This window comes from Branchiostoma floridae, chromosome 7 (assembly GCF_000003815.2).
Source record: "Branchiostoma floridae strain S238N-H82 chromosome 7, Bfl_VNyyK, whole genome shotgun sequence".
NCBI classification, from domain to species: Eukaryota; Metazoa; Chordata; class Leptocardii; order Amphioxiformes; family Branchiostomatidae; genus Branchiostoma; species Branchiostoma floridae.
Genome location: NC_049985.1, coordinates 2,550,739 through 2,570,887, shown reverse-complemented (window position 1 = coordinate 2,570,887; position 20,149 = coordinate 2,550,739). Strand labels below are relative to the sequence as shown.

General features: G+C 41.6%; 3 protein-coding genes across 3 annotated transcripts in view; all 3 read right to left on the bottom strand.

Annotated features, from left to right (window-relative positions):
- Positions 1 to 2,206: 2,206 nt before the first annotated feature.
- LOC118419292 (zinc finger protein 761-like) lies at positions 2,207 to 8,224 on the bottom strand. The gene is made up of 5 exons (XM_035825638.1): positions 8,124 to 8,224; positions 5,210 to 5,266; positions 4,739 to 4,846; positions 2,890 to 4,208; positions 2,207 to 2,301 (listed from the first exon to the last, which is right to left on the bottom strand). Exons 4-5 carry the CDS (start codon positions 4,190 to 4,192, stop codon positions 2,207 to 2,209), a joined length of 1,398 nt encoding a protein of 465 aa, XP_035681531.1. The 5' UTR covers positions 4,193 to 4,208; positions 4,739 to 4,846; positions 5,210 to 5,266; positions 8,124 to 8,224.
- A 6,317-nt stretch (positions 8,225 to 14,541) lies between these two features.
- LOC118420339 (zinc finger protein 845-like) lies at positions 14,542 to 17,302 on the bottom strand. Its single transcript, XM_035827111.1, has 2 exons — positions 17,202 to 17,302; positions 14,542 to 16,641 (listed from the first exon to the last, which is right to left on the bottom strand). The coding sequence occupies exon 2, from the start codon at positions 16,623 to 16,625 to the stop codon at positions 15,105 to 15,107; it is 1,521 nt and encodes a 506-aa protein (XP_035683004.1). The 5' UTR covers positions 16,626 to 16,641; positions 17,202 to 17,302; the 3' UTR covers positions 14,542 to 15,104.
- A 1,399-nt stretch (positions 17,303 to 18,701) lies between these two features.
- LOC118419760 (zinc finger protein 525-like) overlaps positions 18,702 to 20,149 on the bottom strand; it is a 16,710-nt gene continuing 15,262 nt past the window's right edge. Inside the window, exon 2 of the mRNA XM_035826341.1 lies at positions 18,702 to 20,023. Coding sequence (XP_035682234.1) covers positions 19,233 to 19,742 — 510 coding nt within the window. The 5' untranslated portion in view covers positions 19,743 to 20,023 and the 3' untranslated portion in view covers positions 18,702 to 19,232. The remainder of the gene's footprint in view (positions 20,024 to 20,149) is intronic.

The window sequence follows — 20,149 nt, the reverse complement described above, 5'->3', positions numbered from 1 at the left end:
ACACCACCCCTTGCAGGGTGGCATACCCTTTCTTTAGCTGGTGCGCCACATCTCCCGTCTGGGTGAATGATAAGAGACAGAGGTTTGCCATCCACAGGACCTCCATTTAACGTCCTATCCGAGGGATGGCCCCAGCCAAAGCTAGTTACGCATTTTCACCTGAGTAAAGTGAGGAAAGCCGTGTAAAGTGCCTTTCCCAAGGGCACAAGATCGGTGGCATGGCAGGGTTCGAACTCGAGATCAGTCCCAAGCCAGGTGGAAGGGTCCTTTTTGTAAAATAGATTTGAAAACCTAATGAAAGATCTGAATTTCTATTTTTTTATTTATTTTTAAAACCAAAAATACTGCTAAATGCTCTACTGCAATACTATCCAAGCAGAGGTTAAGCTCCGACTTTTTTGACGTTTTCATCGGGCTTTCTATTTTGTACCGTTATCTTGATGTCTAACGGCCAAACGCTAAGCTGCTTTGTGCGACTTACAGTCTGATTGAGAACTTTTTAATTTATTTTTGGAAACAATCTAAAATTGATGCATGGGCGGATGTCATCCATATAATCAAATCAACATGACCTAATCTGCCTCATCAATAAACTGAGCCATTACCCTGCTCATCTCCATCAAAATTAAAAACAAAAAACATACAAAAATACATGTATAAATGTTTGATGGACATGCAGCCACTCTTATTAGTTGAACTACTTAGTAATTTGCCATCCCATCATTGGTTGAGCTGTTTGTTTATTTGCACTTAAAAATAAACATGATAAATACATAACAAAGAAATATAAATGAAATATAATAGTGCAAGGGGAATCGCTTGTGTTTACATAAAGGCAGCCCTTTGTGAAATTATAACAATTCAATTAATTAAAGGAAATTATAAATGAATAAGACGATGAAGACCAATGGACTAACAAACAACTTAATGAAATAATACAATCAAATGACGCAACAAATGAAAGAAAATTAAGAACATCAGATTTCTTAAAACCAAATTCAGTATACATTATAGTAAATCTACATAGTAAAATATGAAAAATTAAAGAGTGATAGCACTGCAGAAGATAGGTTTGGGCACCCTAGCAGCTTGCTCTGGAACCACATGTGCAGTTATTTTGTTGCAGAATAGCCTAGCCTTTCTATAACAGTGATTCTTTTTGTTAGCTAAGAGTAGGCCAAGACATTTGAAAATGAAATTCCTCTTCAACAGCTTTACTAGAAATAAACACAGTCTCTAGATGGTTGGTGTGTTGCCTTTCTTAATTTCAAGGTACAGTAGATGCCAGTTAATTGAACAACAGATTAACGCACACTTCTGATAACTGCACGGAATCCCCAAATCCCAAACCAGTGCGGCCCAGCTGGATAACTTTGTATTTTCGCACCAGCTGGATAATCGCACAATTCCACCAATTGGAGGCCACCCTGAAGTTCATTGCAACAATTACATCAACCATACAAACTGGGAGGCTCTCGCCAAGGACCGCACATTGGAAGCGAATTATGAACAGATGCATGGAAAATCAAGGACGTTGTGATCATTTAAATTCTTAGCAGTTTAGTACCCACACTCCCTACTACACTTTTCACAAGTGTGTTTTAATAGACGGAAGTCCAAAGTACAGTCAAACCTGTATAAGCGGCCACCTTTGCATAGCAGCCACCTGGCCATAGTGGCCATTTTTTGTCGGTCCCTTGGATTTGTAGTGATTAGCGGCCACCTGTCCAACGCGGCCACGGCCACACGATTTTCGGTCCCGTCGATACAGAAACACTGCCTATTGCAACCATACTTACATTGTATGTTACCCTGCACAGTGTTTGAAATTGTAGTTTGTGAGGATTTGGAGTTCCTGAAAGGGTCATTTTAGTGGTAGTATTAAAGTGCAAGTCTTTGTTGGTGAATTTACCGATCGATACAATGTTACTTGTTTGTTTGAACCCTTATTCACTTGGTGAGAAAGATTAGTGGGAACTGAAATCATGTGTAGCTTGCTCATGGTCAATTGATCAACATTTTCTCCAGTCCCTTGAGTGGCCGCTATAGACAGGTTTGACTGTATTTTTCTGTGCTGCAGAAAAGCTACATAGGTCACACTGGTTTGAAGGGTTTCTCTTGTGTACAAGTTCTCATGTGTCTGGATAAGTCAGACTTCTTGACAGTTGTGAATCCGACCTAAAGCTAACTTGCACATGTAGGATTTCTAACTAGTGTGATTTAGTCGATGCCTGTCCAAATGGTATTTCCGTGCTGCAGAATAGTCACACTGGTCACACTTGTAGTTGTAGGGTTTTGCCCCTGTATGAGTTTTCATATGTTGTGATAAGGTAGACTTTTGAGCTGTCCTGTACCCACACTCCCCACACATGTGGGGTTTCTCATCAGTGTGTTTTCTTCGATGAAAGTTCAAAGCGGATTTCTGTGCTGCAGAATAGTCACACTGGTCACACTTGTAGGGTTTCTCGCCTGTATGAGTTCTAATGTGTCTGATTAAGTCAGACTTCTCAACCGCCCTGTATCCACACTCATCACACATGTAGGGTTTCTCACCTGTGTGTTTTAATTGATGTCTTTTTAAATTGGATTTCACTGCTGTGAAATAGTGACACAGGTCACACTTGTAATGTTTCTCTCCAGTATGAGTTTTCATATGTTTGTCCAAGGCAAACTTATGAGCAGTGCTGTACCCACATTCTCCACACATGTAGGGTTTCTCACATGTGTGTTTTCGGCGATGAATGTTCAAAGCTGATTTCCCTGCTGCAGAATAGTCACACAGGTCACACTTGTAGGGTTTCTCCCCTGTATGAGTTCTCATATGTATGGATAATGCAGACTTCTCAACCGTCCTGTATCCACACTCCCCACATATGAAGGGTTTCTCACCGGTGTGTTTTAATTGATGTCTTTTCAAATTGGATTTCACAGCTGCAGAATAGTCACACAGGTCACACTTGTAATGTTTCTCTCCAGTATGAGTTTTCATATGTTTGTCCAAGGCAAACTTATGAGCAGTGCTGTACCCACATTCTCCACACATGTAGGGTTTCTCACATGTGTGTTTTTGTCGATGAATGTTCAAAGCTGATCTCCCTGCTGCAGAATAGTCACACAGGTCACACTTGTAGGGTTTCTCCCCTGTATGAGTTCTCATATGTATGGATAATGCAGACTTCTCAACCGTCCTGTGTCCACACTCCCCACACATGTAGGGTTTCTCACCGGTGTGTTTTAATTGATGTCTTTTCAAATTGGATTTCACAGCTGCAGAATAGTCACACAGATCACACTTGTAGGGTTTCTCTCCAGTATGAGTTTTCATATGTTGGGATAAGGTACACTTCATAGCTGCCCTGTACCCACAATCTCCACACATGTAGGGTTTCTCATCAGTGTGTTTTACTCGGTGCATATCCAAATTGGGTTTCTGGGCTGCAGAATAGTCACACAGGTCACATTTGTAGGGTTTTTCTCTTGTATGAGTTCTCAGATGTAGGGATAAGTGAGACTTCCTAACTGCCCTGTACCCACACTCCCCACACATGTAGGGTTTCTCACCAGCATGTTTTCGTAGATGGTTGGTCAAAGTGGATTTCCGGGCTGCAGAATAGTCACACAGGTCACAACTGAAGGGTTTCTCTCTAGTGTGAGTTCCCATATGTCTGGATAAATGAGACCTATTGACTGTTCGATAGCCACAATCCCCACACATGTAGGGTTTGTCTCCAGTGTGTTTAGCTAGATGGATGTCCAAATTTAATTTTTGTGCTGCAGAATAGTCACACTGGTCACACTTGTAGGGTTTCTCTCCTGTGTGAGTTCTCATGTGTAAGGATAAGGCAGACTTATGAGCCATCCTGTACCCACACTCTCCACACATGTAGGGTTTCTCACCAGTGTGTTTTCGTCGATGAATGTTCAAAGTGGATTTCTGTGCTGCAGAATAGTCACACAGGTCACACTTGTAGGGTTTCTCTCCAGTGTGAGTTCTCATATGTTGAGATAAGTCTTTCTTGTTAGCAGTTCTGTGCCCACACTCTTCGCACAGGTAAGGTTTCTCTCCAGTGTGTCTTCTCATATGTAGGGATAAGTGACACTTATAAGCAGCTCTGTACCCACACTCCCCACAAATGTAGGGTTTCTTACGGGTCTTTCCTTGTCCGTGACTTCCAAAGTTGGAATCAGCCATGTTTTTGACCACTTATCTGAAAGATTATCATTTGACAGATTGATCACAACCATCATTGCTTGTATTTGTCCTTCTATGTACACTCAAAATTAAAACAATGTAGCAGCACATGATAAAGATGTGGATGGACTTGCTAGAGTGAGAGATGAACAGTGAGTTTTACAGACTATCTCTTTGTTGAACCATCACATCCAAAAAGCATCATTCTACAACCACTGAGTGCAATATTGATGAAGTATTACACATACGTCAATGTAGGTTAGACATCCAGGTAATAAGATACACCAAAAAGTAGTTAATCAATCAACTGGATATGGTTTTGGAAACGGTCAGACGTTTCAACTGGAATCCACCAGTTTTTGTCAGTGACACTGAAGTGATCTGGAAGAAACGGTCTTTTATACTCTATGAATGAAGACAATTTCAGATGTCCAATAGGAAACGTTCTAAGACAATTCAAACTGAAGACAATTTGGATTCCAAAGAAAACAAAGGTAAGACAAAGTCAAGCTGAAGGCAATTACACATATATGAAAAAAAACATACCCTGGAGTCTGGACTTGTTCTACCCTTTGACTGACACAGGAAACGTATCCGTTCTCCCCACAGCAACTTCTGGCACCGTCGTAAAGTACAGCGTCCTTTCACGAATACCTGGAGTAGGTGGGTACAAAGACATCATCATCGCATGAAGTGCTGATACTGACATTGTGGTGTCGGCCGTGGCGTAACTGGTACAGCGTTCGGCTTGGAATCTAAAGGTCCTGAGTTCGATCCCGTCATGCCCCGGACGTTGTTCCCTTGGGAAAGGCACTTTACACGACCTTCCTCACTTCAACCAGGTGTAAAAATGGGTACCTGACTTCGGTCGGGGAGGTAAAAGACTACCATTACCTTCTGTCTGTACCACACTGTTAATATAAGTTACAAAACTTGAGTGCAGTGCCACATTGTCCTCGTCTGTCCAAAAGCAAATAAAAAAAAGAAGTGCTGACACATGACGAGATTATACCAAACCCTTTGACATGCCCTTTGCTGGCAGATTTCAAGACGGGGATGCACCAGGTCTCCCGGCTGGAAATAAAGTGAAAGTGGTTAAATGGTGTAAATCACCATATGGCTGATACGAGATGGCTTGCCAGGCCTCCATCCGGGTGATTTGTCGTTAATCACCAACTCCAGACAGAATTGTTTGTACCATCACACACCAGGGCATGTCTCTACTCTTTTTTGAAAGGTGTGGAAGGTTCCTTAACGTGCATGATGTGTGGTTCTCTTCAAACCCCGGACCCCATTTAACGTCCTATCAGAGGGGATATCACACACGGCTAGATGTAGAGTGCATAACCCTAATGTTGATTGTGTACTACTACTACTTATACTAAGTTGTAGAAGAAAAAATCGTGTCAAATGGTAAAGAAAAAAGTTTTTTATTCATCTGTACGGTTGACATGGGGTTTCTGTGAATACTAGTAACACATAGCCCTAAACCTTATACAGGGCTCGAAATACCACATGCATATGCAAGTTTGTGCAAGTAAAATTGGTGTGGTGCAAGTAAGTTTAGACCAAACTTGCACCAGTGCAAGTTACTTTTGTCCTCTAATACCTGACATTAGAAAAAGCTTACACACACCTAGAATATTGTCTGTCATTAAAAGGTAAAAGCCTTTGTGAAGCCGCGTAGCACAGTGGTATTGTGTTCACCTCGTGACCGAGAGGTCGCGGGATCGAATTCACCTGCTGTGCTGCCGGTCTTGTGCCCTTGGGAAAGGTACTTTACACGACTTTCCTCAAGTGAAAATGAGTCGTCCCTCGGATAGGACGTTAAATAGAGGTCCCGTGTCTGGGGAGAGCCACACCCCAGGCACGTTAAAGAACCCGCCACATGTGCCACGGTGCGGTGTGAGTGGTTCAAAACCTACAGTTCCTTGGCCGCACCTGGGGCAATTACTGTCGTATTGAGGTCACCTGAGTGGCGCCGAATGGCAGCTCGCTCCAGACACTTGCGACAGTCGTATTGAGGTCACCTGAGTGGCGCCGAATGGCAGCTCGCTCCAGACCCTTGCGATTTAGCCCCGCCTATTGTAAGCTCCTCGCAATTCAGCCCCTGGCTGCAAAGAGTGAGTAGTCAGCCCACCCAATAACAATAAAAAAGTAAAAGAAAATAACACTGAATAAAAAAAGCCTAAATTTGTTATTTCTAAATTTGGTTAAACGTCCAGGTAAACAACATTTTGAGACAATTCCATCTCTACAAAAGTACAATGATTATGATTCCTATGGTGTTGTCTTACCTTGATTTGCATCATATGTTCAACTGGTTTTTCCAGTTATATGTATTGTATTGAGTTGTTCTACCACTTCATTCTGGAGATGCTTAAGAATAGTTACTGTGATGGATGTCACTCGAAGAGTCACCAGAAGAAATGGATCTTATCGAGTTGTAGACATTGCATTGTCTTTAATTTAGCCTAAATTCACAGTTTTTATGAAACTGTTTGTAGAATTTAAAACCCAAAATAGAATACGCTACGGAAAAACAAAATATCCAAACATGTGGTCTTTAGGTATCCCCATTTACTCACGTACATTTGCAAATTTTCAGAAGAGGAGATAAGGGGTTAACAGTTCCCTATTTTGGGTTGTGCAAGTAAGTTTCTTTGGTTTCGAGACGACTCGGCACCTGAGACAGATCGGCCCTAGTCGGCACCATACTTACTCGGCACATAACTTTTATATTTTGCACTCGAAGAATGATAATCCTATCATTCCGGCAGTATAAGAAGTGACATAAGAATGTACAAATCAATCTCACCCCACGAGGTAACGTTTTGTATACAAATTTTTGGGATACAAGATCCCCAAAACATGTTGCGGGCCGCGCCGGCGACGCCATTTTTTAGTTGTTATATCGGCGTTCTTTCACGATGTCACTCTACTTCTCTTCTATATCACCGTGTTTGCAAGTTAGTACAAATGAAAATAGATGTAATAAGCAGTTCATTTATTTATTTATTTCATCTTGAGACAGATGGGTTACCCCTACAACAGTGCATACAGTAGTTGATTTCCAAGGGGGCCCATCAAACATACATGTAAATAATAAATACAGGACAAAAACGTGATAACAATCAGTCAAACTTTGAACACCAGGGACAACATACAGTACAGAAAACATAAAACCGGTGCGTCAAAACATAATCAGTGTCCATACTCATGTCGAAAACGTTCCAAGGTCAAAATCAATATGTCAATATATTTTGTTGGTCATAAATTACAACTGTTTGTAGGTTTCAAAAACGCGTTGCGATGACCGATCTGATATAGACAGAGCCTCGGCCGTTCAAAGTTAACGTACCTTGAAGTGACGTTCAGAGCCTCAAAATGTCCGTAAAATTGTGCCGACTGTATGACTTACAAGTTATTGCAGTGAGAGAAACGTTTTGCAGTTAAACATCTTGCATTTCTCACAAACCTTCACAATTTTATGTCATATTCTTGGTGCCAAGTTTTCCCACTTGGCCAGGTGCCGAGTCGTCCCAGGTGCCGAGTTGTCCTGATACCGTTTCTTTTGGTGCAAGTTACCGTTTACCTCTACCTTTTACCCTTGACTGAAAAGTGTATTTCGAGCCCTGTTATACAACGCTGACCCTAAGGATGATCATATAAAATGGTGCAAATAATGACATATTCACATTCCTGAGTAAGAATTATTAAATATTGAATGTTTACATTTCACATACACAGCCCAAGCATCGGGAAATGGTAATTTTAAACATTCGCCCCCCTCCCCCATGAGTTCAGACTAGCAACACGCTGTAGTCAGAGTAGCCGTAAGGTCAAAAGATACCATGGGTTGAATCAAAATGAAGCCATGGTAAGTAAGTAACATTCTCTTACCTTACTTCCACTAGTCTGGGACACTCACCAAAACACGACGAGTAGATCAAATCACTGGAAAGACGTGTCCGTCGCGTTCCTTTCTCGTTTCTCGCCAGTGACGTAATACCTCGCCGAGAACAAGCACGGTGCAGAGGTCAATTGGGGTCAAAAGGGGTCACATCTTGTACCTGATTACCCCCTGACGAAAACAAACGTACGTTAGCCAATTCAGTATGTCAGGTCTATGTCTGGTCGTCGTGGCTCTGAGAAGCAAATCTATTCTAAAAATAAAAGTTTCGCATGATCACGTTTCCCCCTTGGCATCTTTTGTTTATAGGATCAAGGAGCTTGATAAAAGCTCCTTGATAGGATATAACGTTAAACCATGGAGGTTTTATTTTCAGCTAATGTTTCATTGTAAAGTCACTAAAAGTATTAGGTTGCACCATATCCAGATAAGATGTCATTAGTTGCACAAGTAACGTTACAATAAGACCTTATAGCTGTCCGGTACCCACATACCCCAAAGATGCTGGATAAATGTAACATTAATTTGGGTTGTCAGTGAGTTTCCTATTGGCAATACGTGTAACAGCTACAAATACAGTTGTTACCTCACCCAACAACATTGCTCTGTCGTCGTAGGTTACCCTACGTCCCAGAGTAACTAGTTATTAAAAGCAATTACAAAGGTTGTTACAACTATAGGCTTTGAAGTTTACAATATGTCATGGCAGTTCGTTGTTGAATTGTGTCCAATTGACAAGGTTTGAGTGTATAAATGCATTTCAATCTTATACAGTCATACCTTGAGGATACTTCGTTGTAGTAAGGCTCCCGCCTGTTGGCACAACCTCTAGATCTTCATTCCTTGTATCTCTTATGCTCCCAGAACTTGTCCAGCATTGTTTTAAAAGTGTTCACACTGTTTGCTGTTACCACTTCCTCGGGCAGAGAATTCCACAATCAAACTGTCCTTGCGGAGAACGACTGGCGTTGCACATTAGATCTGGCTAGTGGCACTTTAATCTTGAAGCAGTGACCTCTTGTTTTGTCGAGGTTTGCTAACCCAAAGAAGCTCTCGGGATCGATTCGCTCTTTCTTGGTCATGATCTTATAGAGCTGAATCGAATGTCATAACTATCTCACAAGAAATAAGAGACGCACAAAGTCCAGATTGTCTGTTCTTTAATGATGTTAACACTATGCACACCATCTTCCACTGGTGACAAACCAAGGATAGGCGGCAGGGAATATACAATTTGTATTGATTTGTATCATGTATCATTGCGTTCATATCCTCACTGGTACTTCCTTGCGATCCCCTTATCGCAACCCTGCAGTTCATCTATACATAACTGCATTGTAGTCAACATATTACCATACCCCTGCAATCATATTAATGCAATATCATGTCATTCTATCTAACATACAATTTATCATTTGATACAGAATACTTTCAAATGTTCGTTCCTTTTTTCTAGCACATACTTTAACTTCAGTAGATAATTTTTCACTTCTTTATAAATCTGATAATGTCTCGTATATCTAGATCCAGATTGTGATGCTTGTTCTATTCATATATTCAATGTGGCAAAAAGGTTCTCCTACACTGAAATCAAAGTCCTTTTCTCAAACTGGTCACACTTGTAGGATTTTCCTACTATTTGAGTTCTCATCTGTTGGGATAAGTCAGACCTCACATCTGTCCTGTACCCACACTCCCCACACATGTACTACTACTAGTAGGGCTTGCCACCTGACGAGTGTGTTTCAGTCGATGGCAGTCCAGAACCCATTTTTTCACAGTAGAGTAGTCGCATTGGTCACATTTGTATTTTCCCTCCATATGTGACTTCATGTGTTTAGATAAGCAAGACTTATGAGCTGCCCTGTATCCACACTCCCCACACATGTAGGGTTTCTCATTGGTGTGTTTTACTTGATGACTGTCCAAACTGGATTTCTGTGCTGTAGAATGGTCACACAAGTCACACCTGTAAGGTTTCTCTCCTGTATGAGTCCTCATGTGTCTGGATAAGGTTGACTTCTGAACAGTCCTGTATCCACACTCCCCACACATGTAGGGTTTCTCTCCAGTATGTTTTAATTGATGTCTGTTCAAATTAGATTTTACGGCTGCAGAAAAGTCACACAGGTCACACTTGTAGGGTTTCTCTCCAGTATGAGTTTTTATATGTATGGATAAGGTAGACTTCTCAACTGTTCTGTATCCGCACTCATCACACATGTAGGGTTTCTCACCGGTGTGTTTTCGTCGATGTCTTTTCAAATTGGATTTCACAGCTGCAGAATAGTCACACAGGTCACACTTGAAATGTTTCTCTCCAGTGTGAGTTTTCATATGTCGGGACAAGTGAGACTTCTTAGCAGTTCTGTACCCACACTCCCCACACATGTAGGGTTTCTCACCTGTGTGTTTTCGTTGATGAATGTCTAAACTTGATTTCTGTGCCGCAGAAAAGTCACACTGGTCACACTTGAAGGGTTTCTCTCCAGTGTGAGTCCTTATATGTCTGTCCAAGTTAGTTTTCAGAACAGCTCTGTACCCACACTCCACACACATGTAGGGTTTTTCACTGGTCTGCTCTTGTTCCTGACCTCCAACCTCAGAATCAGCCATCTCTTTGATCACGTATCTGAAAAATTAACATTTGACAAATTAATCATGACCATCATTGTGGCAATTATCAATGTGTCCTTGTACATATAATTAAATATGATAATGTAGAAAATTACCACTGGTTTCACTACCACTGAAGTATTGATGCAGTAGATAGCATACATGAAAAAAAAACATACCCTGGTCTTGTTATACCTCATAGCTACTTCTGGTATTGTCAAAAAGTACAAAAGCCTTTTGTGAATTCCTTGAGGGAGGTGGATACAAAGACATATTTCATTTTATTTAGCCACGTCTACACTCTCAGGACAAAGTCCCTGTTTTTCAGGTGAACCTGGGTACAGCAAACTACACAAACAGCAGAGTACTGTAGCGTATTGTACTTGCAGAGCATAGTAGTGCAGAGCACTAGTACACTAGTCATAAATCTACATGTTAATTTTGAACGGTCGCATTTGTCTCGTCACGAAAATGCAAATGAGCAAACGCCCGATTTCACGACCACGAAATTGGAATATGACCTGACGTTGCGACGTTGCACGTGAGTTGCCCAATCCCGGCACGCGAGGAAGCCCAGGACAGCGATCGTGCCCCACGACGTATGTCTATGATTCTCAAACTGACAACATACAATTGACGAATCGCTGGGAAAAATGATGCCCCACGACGTATAAACGTTATGTCTATGATTCTCAAACTGACAACATACAATAATTGACGAATCGCTGGGAAAAATGATGCCCCACGACGCATGTCTATGATTCTCAAACTGACAACATACAATTGACGAATCGCTGGGAAAAACGATGCCCCACGACGTATGTCTATGATTCTCAAACTGACAACATACAATTGACGAATCGCTGGGAAAAATGATGCCCCACGACGTATAAACGTTATGTCTATGATTCTCAAACTGACAACATACAATAATTGACGAATCGCTGGGAAAAATGATGCCCCACGACGCATGTCTATGATTCTCAAACTGACAACATACAATTGACGAATCGCTGGGAAAAACGATGCCCCACGACGTATGTCTATGATTCTCAAACTGACAACATACAATTGACGAATCGCTGGGAAAAATGATGCCCCACGACGTATAAACGTTATGTCTATGATTCTCAAACTGACAACATACAATAATTGACGAATCGCTGGGAAAAATGATGCCCCACGACGTATGTCTATGATTCTCAAACTGACAACATACAATTGACGAATTGCTGGGAAAAATGATGCCCCACGACGTATAAACGTTATGTCTATGATTCTCAAACTGACAACATACAATAATTGACGAATTGCTGGGAAAACTGATGCCCCACGACGTATGTCTATGATTCTCAAACTGACAACATACAATTGACGAATTGCTGGGAAAAATGATGCCCCACGACGTATGTCTATGATTCTCAAACTGACAACATACAATTGACGCATCTGACAGTGCTACCGTAATGATGTGAATATGTGACATATGACAATGCGAAGAACTATTTTTGTCATCTGCCCTACTATGATTTTAAATCTAGTAACATCTGACAATGGTCCTTACAACCGGTGTCAGTTTTTTTTTATCTAAGATCTGACATTGGCCCTTAATTACGCCATGTCAGGTTTTCAATCTAACGTCTGACATTTGTCCTTACGCCATGTCAGATTTTTAATCTAACACCTGACATTTTTCATATTATTGTCAGATTTCCTGTCTGACATCTGACAATCATCCTCCCAATGTAAGATTTCTAGTCTAACATCTGACATTTTTTGTAGCACTGTCAGATTTTTGAATCAAACATCAAACATTCGTCTTCAAACAGATTATTTCAATCTAAAATCTGATTTAAAAATCTGACATGGCGCAAGGACCAATGTCAGATGTTAGATTAAAAACCTGACTTGGTGTAAGGACCAATGTCAGATGTTAGATTAAAAACCTGACTTGGTGTAATATTTTAGGTCATCATAGTAGGGCAGATGACAGAAGTTCTTCGCATTGTCATATGTCACATATTCACATCATTACGGTAGCACTGTCAGATGTGAAATCAGATATGACAGAACTGATGTATGTTGTCAGTTTGAGAATCATAGACATACGTCGTGGGGCATCATTTTTCCCAGCAATTCGTCAATTATTGTATGTTGTCAGTTTGAGAATCATAGACATACGTCGTGGGGCATCATTTTTCCCAGCAATTCGTCAATTATTGTATGTTGTCAGTTTGAGAATCATAGACATAACGTTTATACGTCGTGGGGCATCATTTTTCCCAGCGATTCGTCAATTGTATGTTGTCAGTTTGAGAATCATAGACATACGTCGTGGGGCATCATTTTTCCCAGCAATTCGTCAATTATTGTATGTTGTCAGTTTGAGAATCATAGACATAACGTTACATATACGTCGTGGGGCATCATTTTTCCCAGCGATTCATCAATTGTATGTTGTCAGTTTGAGAATCATAGACATACGTCGTGGGGCACGATCGCTGTCCTGGGCTTCCTCGCGTGCCGGGATTGGGCAACTCACGTGCAACGTCGCAACGTCAGGTCATATTCCAATTTCGTGGTCGTGAAATCGGGCGTTTGCTCATTTGCATTTTCGTGACGAGACAAATGCGACCGCAACCAATCGCGGGCCCCCGGGTCCCCCCTCCCCATGAGTTCAGGCTTCCAACATTCCAACACACTGTGGTCAGAGTAGCCGTGAGGATAGCATCTTTTTGGTCAAAATCAAGTCATGGTAAGTCAGTAACATTCTCTACCTTACTTCCTTCTGTCTGGAACACTCACCAAATCACGACGAGTAGAGCAAATCACTGGAAAATCGTGACCGTCGCGTTCCTTTTCTCGTTTCTCGCCAGTGACGCTGAGAAGTGACCCCTGCAGAGGTCAGTAGGGGTTAAATGGGGTCACAAATTGTGCCTGAGTACCCACTGACGAAAACAAACGTACGTTCGCCAATTCAGTTATGTCAGGTCTATGTCTCGTCGTCGTGACTTTGAGAAGCAAGTGTACTCTAAAAACAAAATTTTTGCACGATAAAGTTTGCACTCATCAGATTCTTTAGTTTAGAACTTGAAGCCATGGAGGTTTTATTTTCAGCTACATTGTAGACTGACAAAAGCTCCTTGGTTGCAGTCACCATTTTACGCTGTTATAGCTCCCGCTACCAAGCGGGGGCGTAAAACCAAGTCGCCTGCGACTACATTGCACTGTATCTATCCAAATAAAATGTCCTCACTCTCCCTCAGTCGCACAAGTACTAGTAACGTTACGGTAAGGCCTCACAGCAGTCCTGTACCCACACATCTCACACATGCGGGATAATTGCAACATTGATTTTTTGCGTGTTTGCTATTGGCAATAAAATAGGTAGGTTTTAAAGCAAATAATAAGACAGGAAATATGTATGATATACAAAGATGCTACTGCTTAATTCAATTACATTTGTACCCACCAACATAGTCGTCAGAAGATTTAAAAAAAAAATAGTATGACGTCAATGAGAAGCCCGTATATCAATGAACGTGTAGAGGTCATCAAAAGAACATATTGACAATATATCAATTACCAGGTGGTCCTGTGTGAATCGGGTGGTGAAAGTGGTTACCAGTACTGATTTGACTGTATATCATTTGCTGGGTGGTCCTTATGTAGAGGTGGTCACTAGTACAGGTTTGACTGTATATCAATGGCCAGGTGGTCTTGTGTAAAAGTGGTCACTTGCACAGGTTTGACTGTATAAATATAATATATTTCACCCTATGCCCGTGTTATCTGACTCACAAGAAATAAAAAAAAGAACATCCCAAGTACGGTTTGTCTGTTCTTTAATGATGTTAACATGGTGAACACCATCTTTCACTGGTGACAAACCAAGAATCGGCAGGGAACATAAAATTGTATTTATCTGTTTCACGTATCATTGTGGTCATATCCCCACCGGTACTTCCTTGTGATCCCCTTATTGCAACTGCAGTTATACAAAACTGCATTCTAGTATAAACATATTACCAAACCACTAGCAATATAATGCAATATCATGTCATTCGTTGTAACAATTTATCATATCATGCAGAATTCTTTCAAATGTCGATTTCTTTTTCCTTGCACATACTTACATGTATTTATTTATTTATTTATTTATGTATGCTTCATACCTTAAGATATTTTTTCACGTCTTCATAAATCTGACAATACAAATGTATCTTATATATCTAGATCTTCTTTGTGATGCTAGTCCTATTCACAAATTTAATGTGACAAAAAGGTTTTGCTACTCTGTAATCAAAGGCTTTTTCTCACACTGGTCACACTTGTAGGGTTTTCCTCCCATTTGAGTTCTCATCTGTTGGTATATGTTAGACCTCACAGCTGTCCTGTACCCACACTACCCACACATGTAGGGCTTGTCACCTGACGAGTGTGTTTTAGTCGATGGCAGTCCAAAACCCATTTTTTCCCAGTAGAGTAGTCACACTGGTCACATTTGTATTTTCCCTCCATATGAGACTTCATGTGTTTAGATAAGCAAGACTTATGAGCTGCCCTGTATCCACACTCCCCACACATGTAGGGTTTCTCATCGGTGTGTTTTACTCGGTGCATATCCAAACTGGATTTCTGTGCTGTAGAATGGTCACACAAGTCACACCTGTAAGGTTTCTCTCCTGTATGAGTCCTCATGTGTTTGGATAAGGTTGACTTCTGAACAGTCCTGTACCCACACTCCCCACACATGTAGGGTTTCTCACCAGTGTGTTTTAATCGATGGCTTTCCAACTGGAATTTCCGGGTTGCAGCATAGTCACACTGGTCACACTTGTAAGGTTTCTCTCCTGTATGAGTTCTCATATGTCTGGATAATGCAGACTTCTCAACCGTCCTGTATCCACACTCCCCACACATGTAGGGTTTCTCACCTGTGTGTTTAGCTAGATGGTTCTCCAAACTACATTTGTGTGCTGCAGAATAGTCACACATGTCACATTTGTAGGGTTTTTCTCCTGTATGAATTCTCATATGCTGGGATAAGGCAGACTTATGGGCCATCCTGTATCCACACTCCCCACACATGTAGGGTTTCTCACCGGTGTGTTTTAGTCGATGGCTGTTCAATGCGAATTTTCGGGCTGCAGAATAGTCACACATGTCACACTTATAGGGTTTCTCCCCTGTATGAGTTCTCATATGTTTGGATAAGGAAGACCTACTAGATGTCAAGTAACCACACTCCCCACACATGTAGGGTTTCTCACCGGTGTGCTTTACTCGATGGCTGTCTAAAGCGGATTTCCGTGCTGCAGAATAGTCACACTGGTCACACTTGTAGGGTTTCTCTCCAGTATGAGTTTTCATATGTTGGGATAAGGCAGACTTATGAGCCGTCCAGTATCCACACTCCCCACACATGTAGGGTTTCTCACCGGTGTGCTTTACTCGATGGCTATCTAAAGTGGATTTCCGTGCTGCAGAATAGTCACACTGGTCACACTTGTAGGGTTTCTCTCCAGTATGAGTTTTCATATGTTGGGATAAGGCAGACTTATGAGCCGTCCAGTATCCACACTCCCCACACATGTAAGGTTTCTCTCCAGTGTGTCTTCTCATATGTTGGGATAAGTGAGACTTATAAGCAGTTCTGTAGCCACACTCCCCACACATGTAGGGTTTCTCACCGGTGTGTTTAGCTAGATGGCAGTCCAAGTTGGATTTCTGGGCTGAAGAATAGTCGCACAGGTCACACTTGTAGGGTTTCTCTCCAGTGTGTATTCTCATATGTTGGGATAAGTGAGACTTACGAGCAGTCCTGTATCCACACTCCCCACACATGTAGGGTTTCTCACTGGAATGTTCTTGTTCATGACCCCCAAGGTTGGAATCAGCCATCCCTTCCTTCACTTATCTGAAAGATAACCATTTGACAAATAAATCACATTCAGCATTGTGGCAATTTCTAATTTGATCTTGTACATATACTTGAATATAATAATGCAATGTTATAACATATAATAAGGATGTACTAATGCTAGCTGTAGAGATGAACATAGAGTTCTTCTACAGTCCACTTGCTAGCTTGAAACACCAAATATAGAAAATTACCGATTTTACTACCACTGAAAAACATGCAATATACATGTACATAGTAGATATCATATGAAAAATATGACATGGAATTATTACTTTACCTTGATACCTTGATGATGTCTAGGTGAAGTAGGCTGCGCCTGTTATACCCTTATTATGACATATCATAAAGATATACTTGCTAGCCGTAGAGATGAACAGAGAGTTTTTCAGCCCACTTGCGACATTGAAAATCATAAAAAATAGAAGAAAAACATTCGCCCCCCTCCCCCATGAGGTTAGGCTTCTAATACGATGTAGTCCGAGTAGCCGTAAGGTGAAAAGATAGCATTTCTTTGGGACAAAATCAAGTCACGGTAAGTCAGTAACATTCTCTACCTTACTTCCTCCAGTCTGGGGCACTCAACAAAACACGAAGAGTAGATCAAAACGCTGGAAAGACGTGACCGCCGCCTTCCTCGCCAGTTAGTGACGCAGGAAATGACCCCGTTCAGAGGTCAGCTAGGGTCAAAAGGGGTCACAAATTGCGCCTGAATACCCACTGACGAAAACAACGTACGTTCCGCCAATCAGTTATGTCAGGTCTATGTGTGAAGCCTGCTTAACTGCAGTCTAAACTAGTCTGGTAGTCTAAATTGCTTAACAAAACCACTCAAACAACTGGTAACTATGGACAGGTGGTCACTACACAATATCCTTAATGCAAAAATGGGAAATTTATCATAATGCTTTTTATTCCTTCTCATTGCACGGTACTGAATTGTCCGACATCGTTTTCAAAGTAATTATATTACTTCTACAAACATCTACCGTGAGCAACATCATCATACAACTACGAGTAGACGACATGCTAAACCAGTAATTCCTACTATTAAAACTACTAATTCCCTGGTAGAGAAGGTTGCTAGACTTGCGGGTGTGTTGCCTCCAATGGACCGATCCCGAAGCCCCGCCCCTGTTCGATCGTGTTCTATTTCGAACACCTCCGTCAAAAACAGCGCTTGTCAGACAGAACTGGTCGCCTCCGCTATTTAGCTGAAATAAACGACTGACTTTTGTTTAGCTTTCTTGGCCCTGAAATCCTCTCAGACCGGGCCGAAAAAAATCACACTGCCTTCTTTGTTGAAGGCTACATCCATTGGGTACAGTCATTTGAGGAGGGGGCGGATATAGCTGCGGTAAGAGGGTTATAATTTCAGTTAAAGCGGAATCGGTAGGCGCTCCATAGCATCACCTTGTTGGTGGGCAGAAGTGCCCGGTTTCTGACATGCTGTCGATGCACGTGAAAACCAGGGTACATATATCTGTGACAGGGTTTCTACTGCGTTTGTTGCATGCATAATGTTCAGCTGCATGCACGCTGCATGCATGCTGATGAGAAAAGCAAAATTAAGAAGAAAGCAGGCTCGGACACTCCTGAAGAGGGAGCTTGTATTACACAGCAACTGATAGAAACCTTCTACAAAGTCTGCTAGTGCAGAGTCCCGTGTCTTATACATACCCTGCTCTACACGTGAATCCTGTCCACCAACAATGTAATGCTATGCAGTGGCTCTCCCTCCTAAAACAAGTACACTCGGTGGGCGTAGCCTTCAATAATAAAGAATAGCAAAGCATTTTTCTTTGGCCATTTCTGTCCCACTGGGGCTGTTTTTGACGGAGGTGTTCGAACTAGAACAGGGGGTTTTACCTGGTTCTATTTGTTCGATATGGTGTTCGATCGGGATCGGTCCACTGAACCCCGAAATACAAGTAAACTGGGGTGTGCCCCTTTATTGTCAGATTGCGTCACATTTGCCAGGTTTGACTGCAGAAATGCATTTCACTCTCATACTGACCTATCATAAGTAGATCAAAAGAAATAAAAGACGCTCAAAGTCCGGTTTGTTTATTCTTTAATGATGGTGCACACCATCTTCCACTGGTGACATGTATCATTGTGGTCATATCCCCACTGGCACTTGCTTTACAATCTCCTTATCACAACCCTGCAGTTCATCAATACATAACTACAGTCTCGTCAACATATTACCAAACCACTGCAATATAATCATACCAATGCAATATCATGCCATTTGTTGTAACTTACAATTTATCATAACAGAATTATTTCAAATATTGGTTCCTTTTTTCTAGCACATACTTAAACTTCAGTAGATAATTTCTCATTTCTATATAAATCTGACAATATCTCGTATATCCAGATCTTCTTTGTGATGCTTGTTCCATTCACAAATTCAATGTGACAAAAAGGTTTTGCTACTCTGTAATCAAAGCCTTTTTCTCACACTGGTCACACTGGCTGGAACCTTCTAACTGCCTCATGCGTCGCACAACGTGGGAGCTGCTAAGTCTAAGTAAGTAAGTCACACTTGTGGGGAGTTCTCATATGTTGGGATAAGTCAGACCTCATAGCTGTTCTGTACCCACACTACCAACACATGTACTAGTAGGGCTTGCAACCTGACGAGTGTGTTTGAGACGATGGCAGTCCAAAACCCATTTTTTCCCAGTAAAGTAGTCACACTGGTCACATTTGTATTTTCCCTCCATATGAGTCCTCATGTGTCTGGATAAGTCAGACTTATCAGCCGTCCTGTACCCACACTCTCCACACATGTAGGGTTTCTCACCGGTGTGTCTCATTCGATGGCAGTCCAAATTAGATTTCTGGGCTGTAGAATAGTCACATTGGTCACACCTGAAGGGTCTCTCTCCTGTATGAGTTCTCATATGTCTGTCCAAGGCAGACTTATAAGCCGTCCTGTACCCACACTCCCCACACATGTAGGGTTTCTCACCGGTGTGTCTCATTCGATGGCAGTCCAAATTAGATTTCTGGGCTGTAGAATAGTCACATTGGTCACACCTGAAGGGTCTCTCTCCAGTATGAGTTCTCATATGTCTGTCCAAGGGCATATTATGAGCAGTTCTGTATCCACATTCCCCCGCACATGTAGGGGTTTCTCACCGGGGTGTTTTTAGTCGATGGCGGTTCAGAAGCGGATTTCCATGCTGCAGAATAATCACACTTGTCACACTTGAAGGGTCTCTCTCCAGTATGAGTTCTCATATGTCTGTCCAAGGCAATCTTATGAGCAGTTCTGTACCCACATTCCCCGCACATGTAGGGTTTGTCCCTGGTCTGCTCTTGTTGGTGATCTCCAAACTTGGAATCAGCCATCTCTGTCTTCACTTATCTGAAAGATGACCATTTGACAAATAAATCACAATCAGTATTGTGGTAATTTCTAATTTGTCCTTGTACATATACTTCAATACAATACATGTAATGAGCAAGTACACAATTGTTATATGTCTTGACA

Excerpts from the sequence above, each read along its gene's own strand:
- LOC118419292 (XM_035825638.1), bottom strand. The coding sequence starts at position 4,192 with ATGGCTGATTCCAACTTTGGAAGTCACGGACAAGGAAAGACCCGTAAG. Across the intron at positions 2,302-2,889 it reads ACATCAATTAAAACACACCG|GGGCAAAACCCTACAACTAC; the intron begins GTGAGAAACCCT and ends AAACTCATACAG.
- LOC118420339 (XM_035827111.1), bottom strand. The coding sequence starts at position 16,625 with ATGGCTGATTCCAACCTTGGGGGTCATGAACAAGAACATTCCAGTGAG.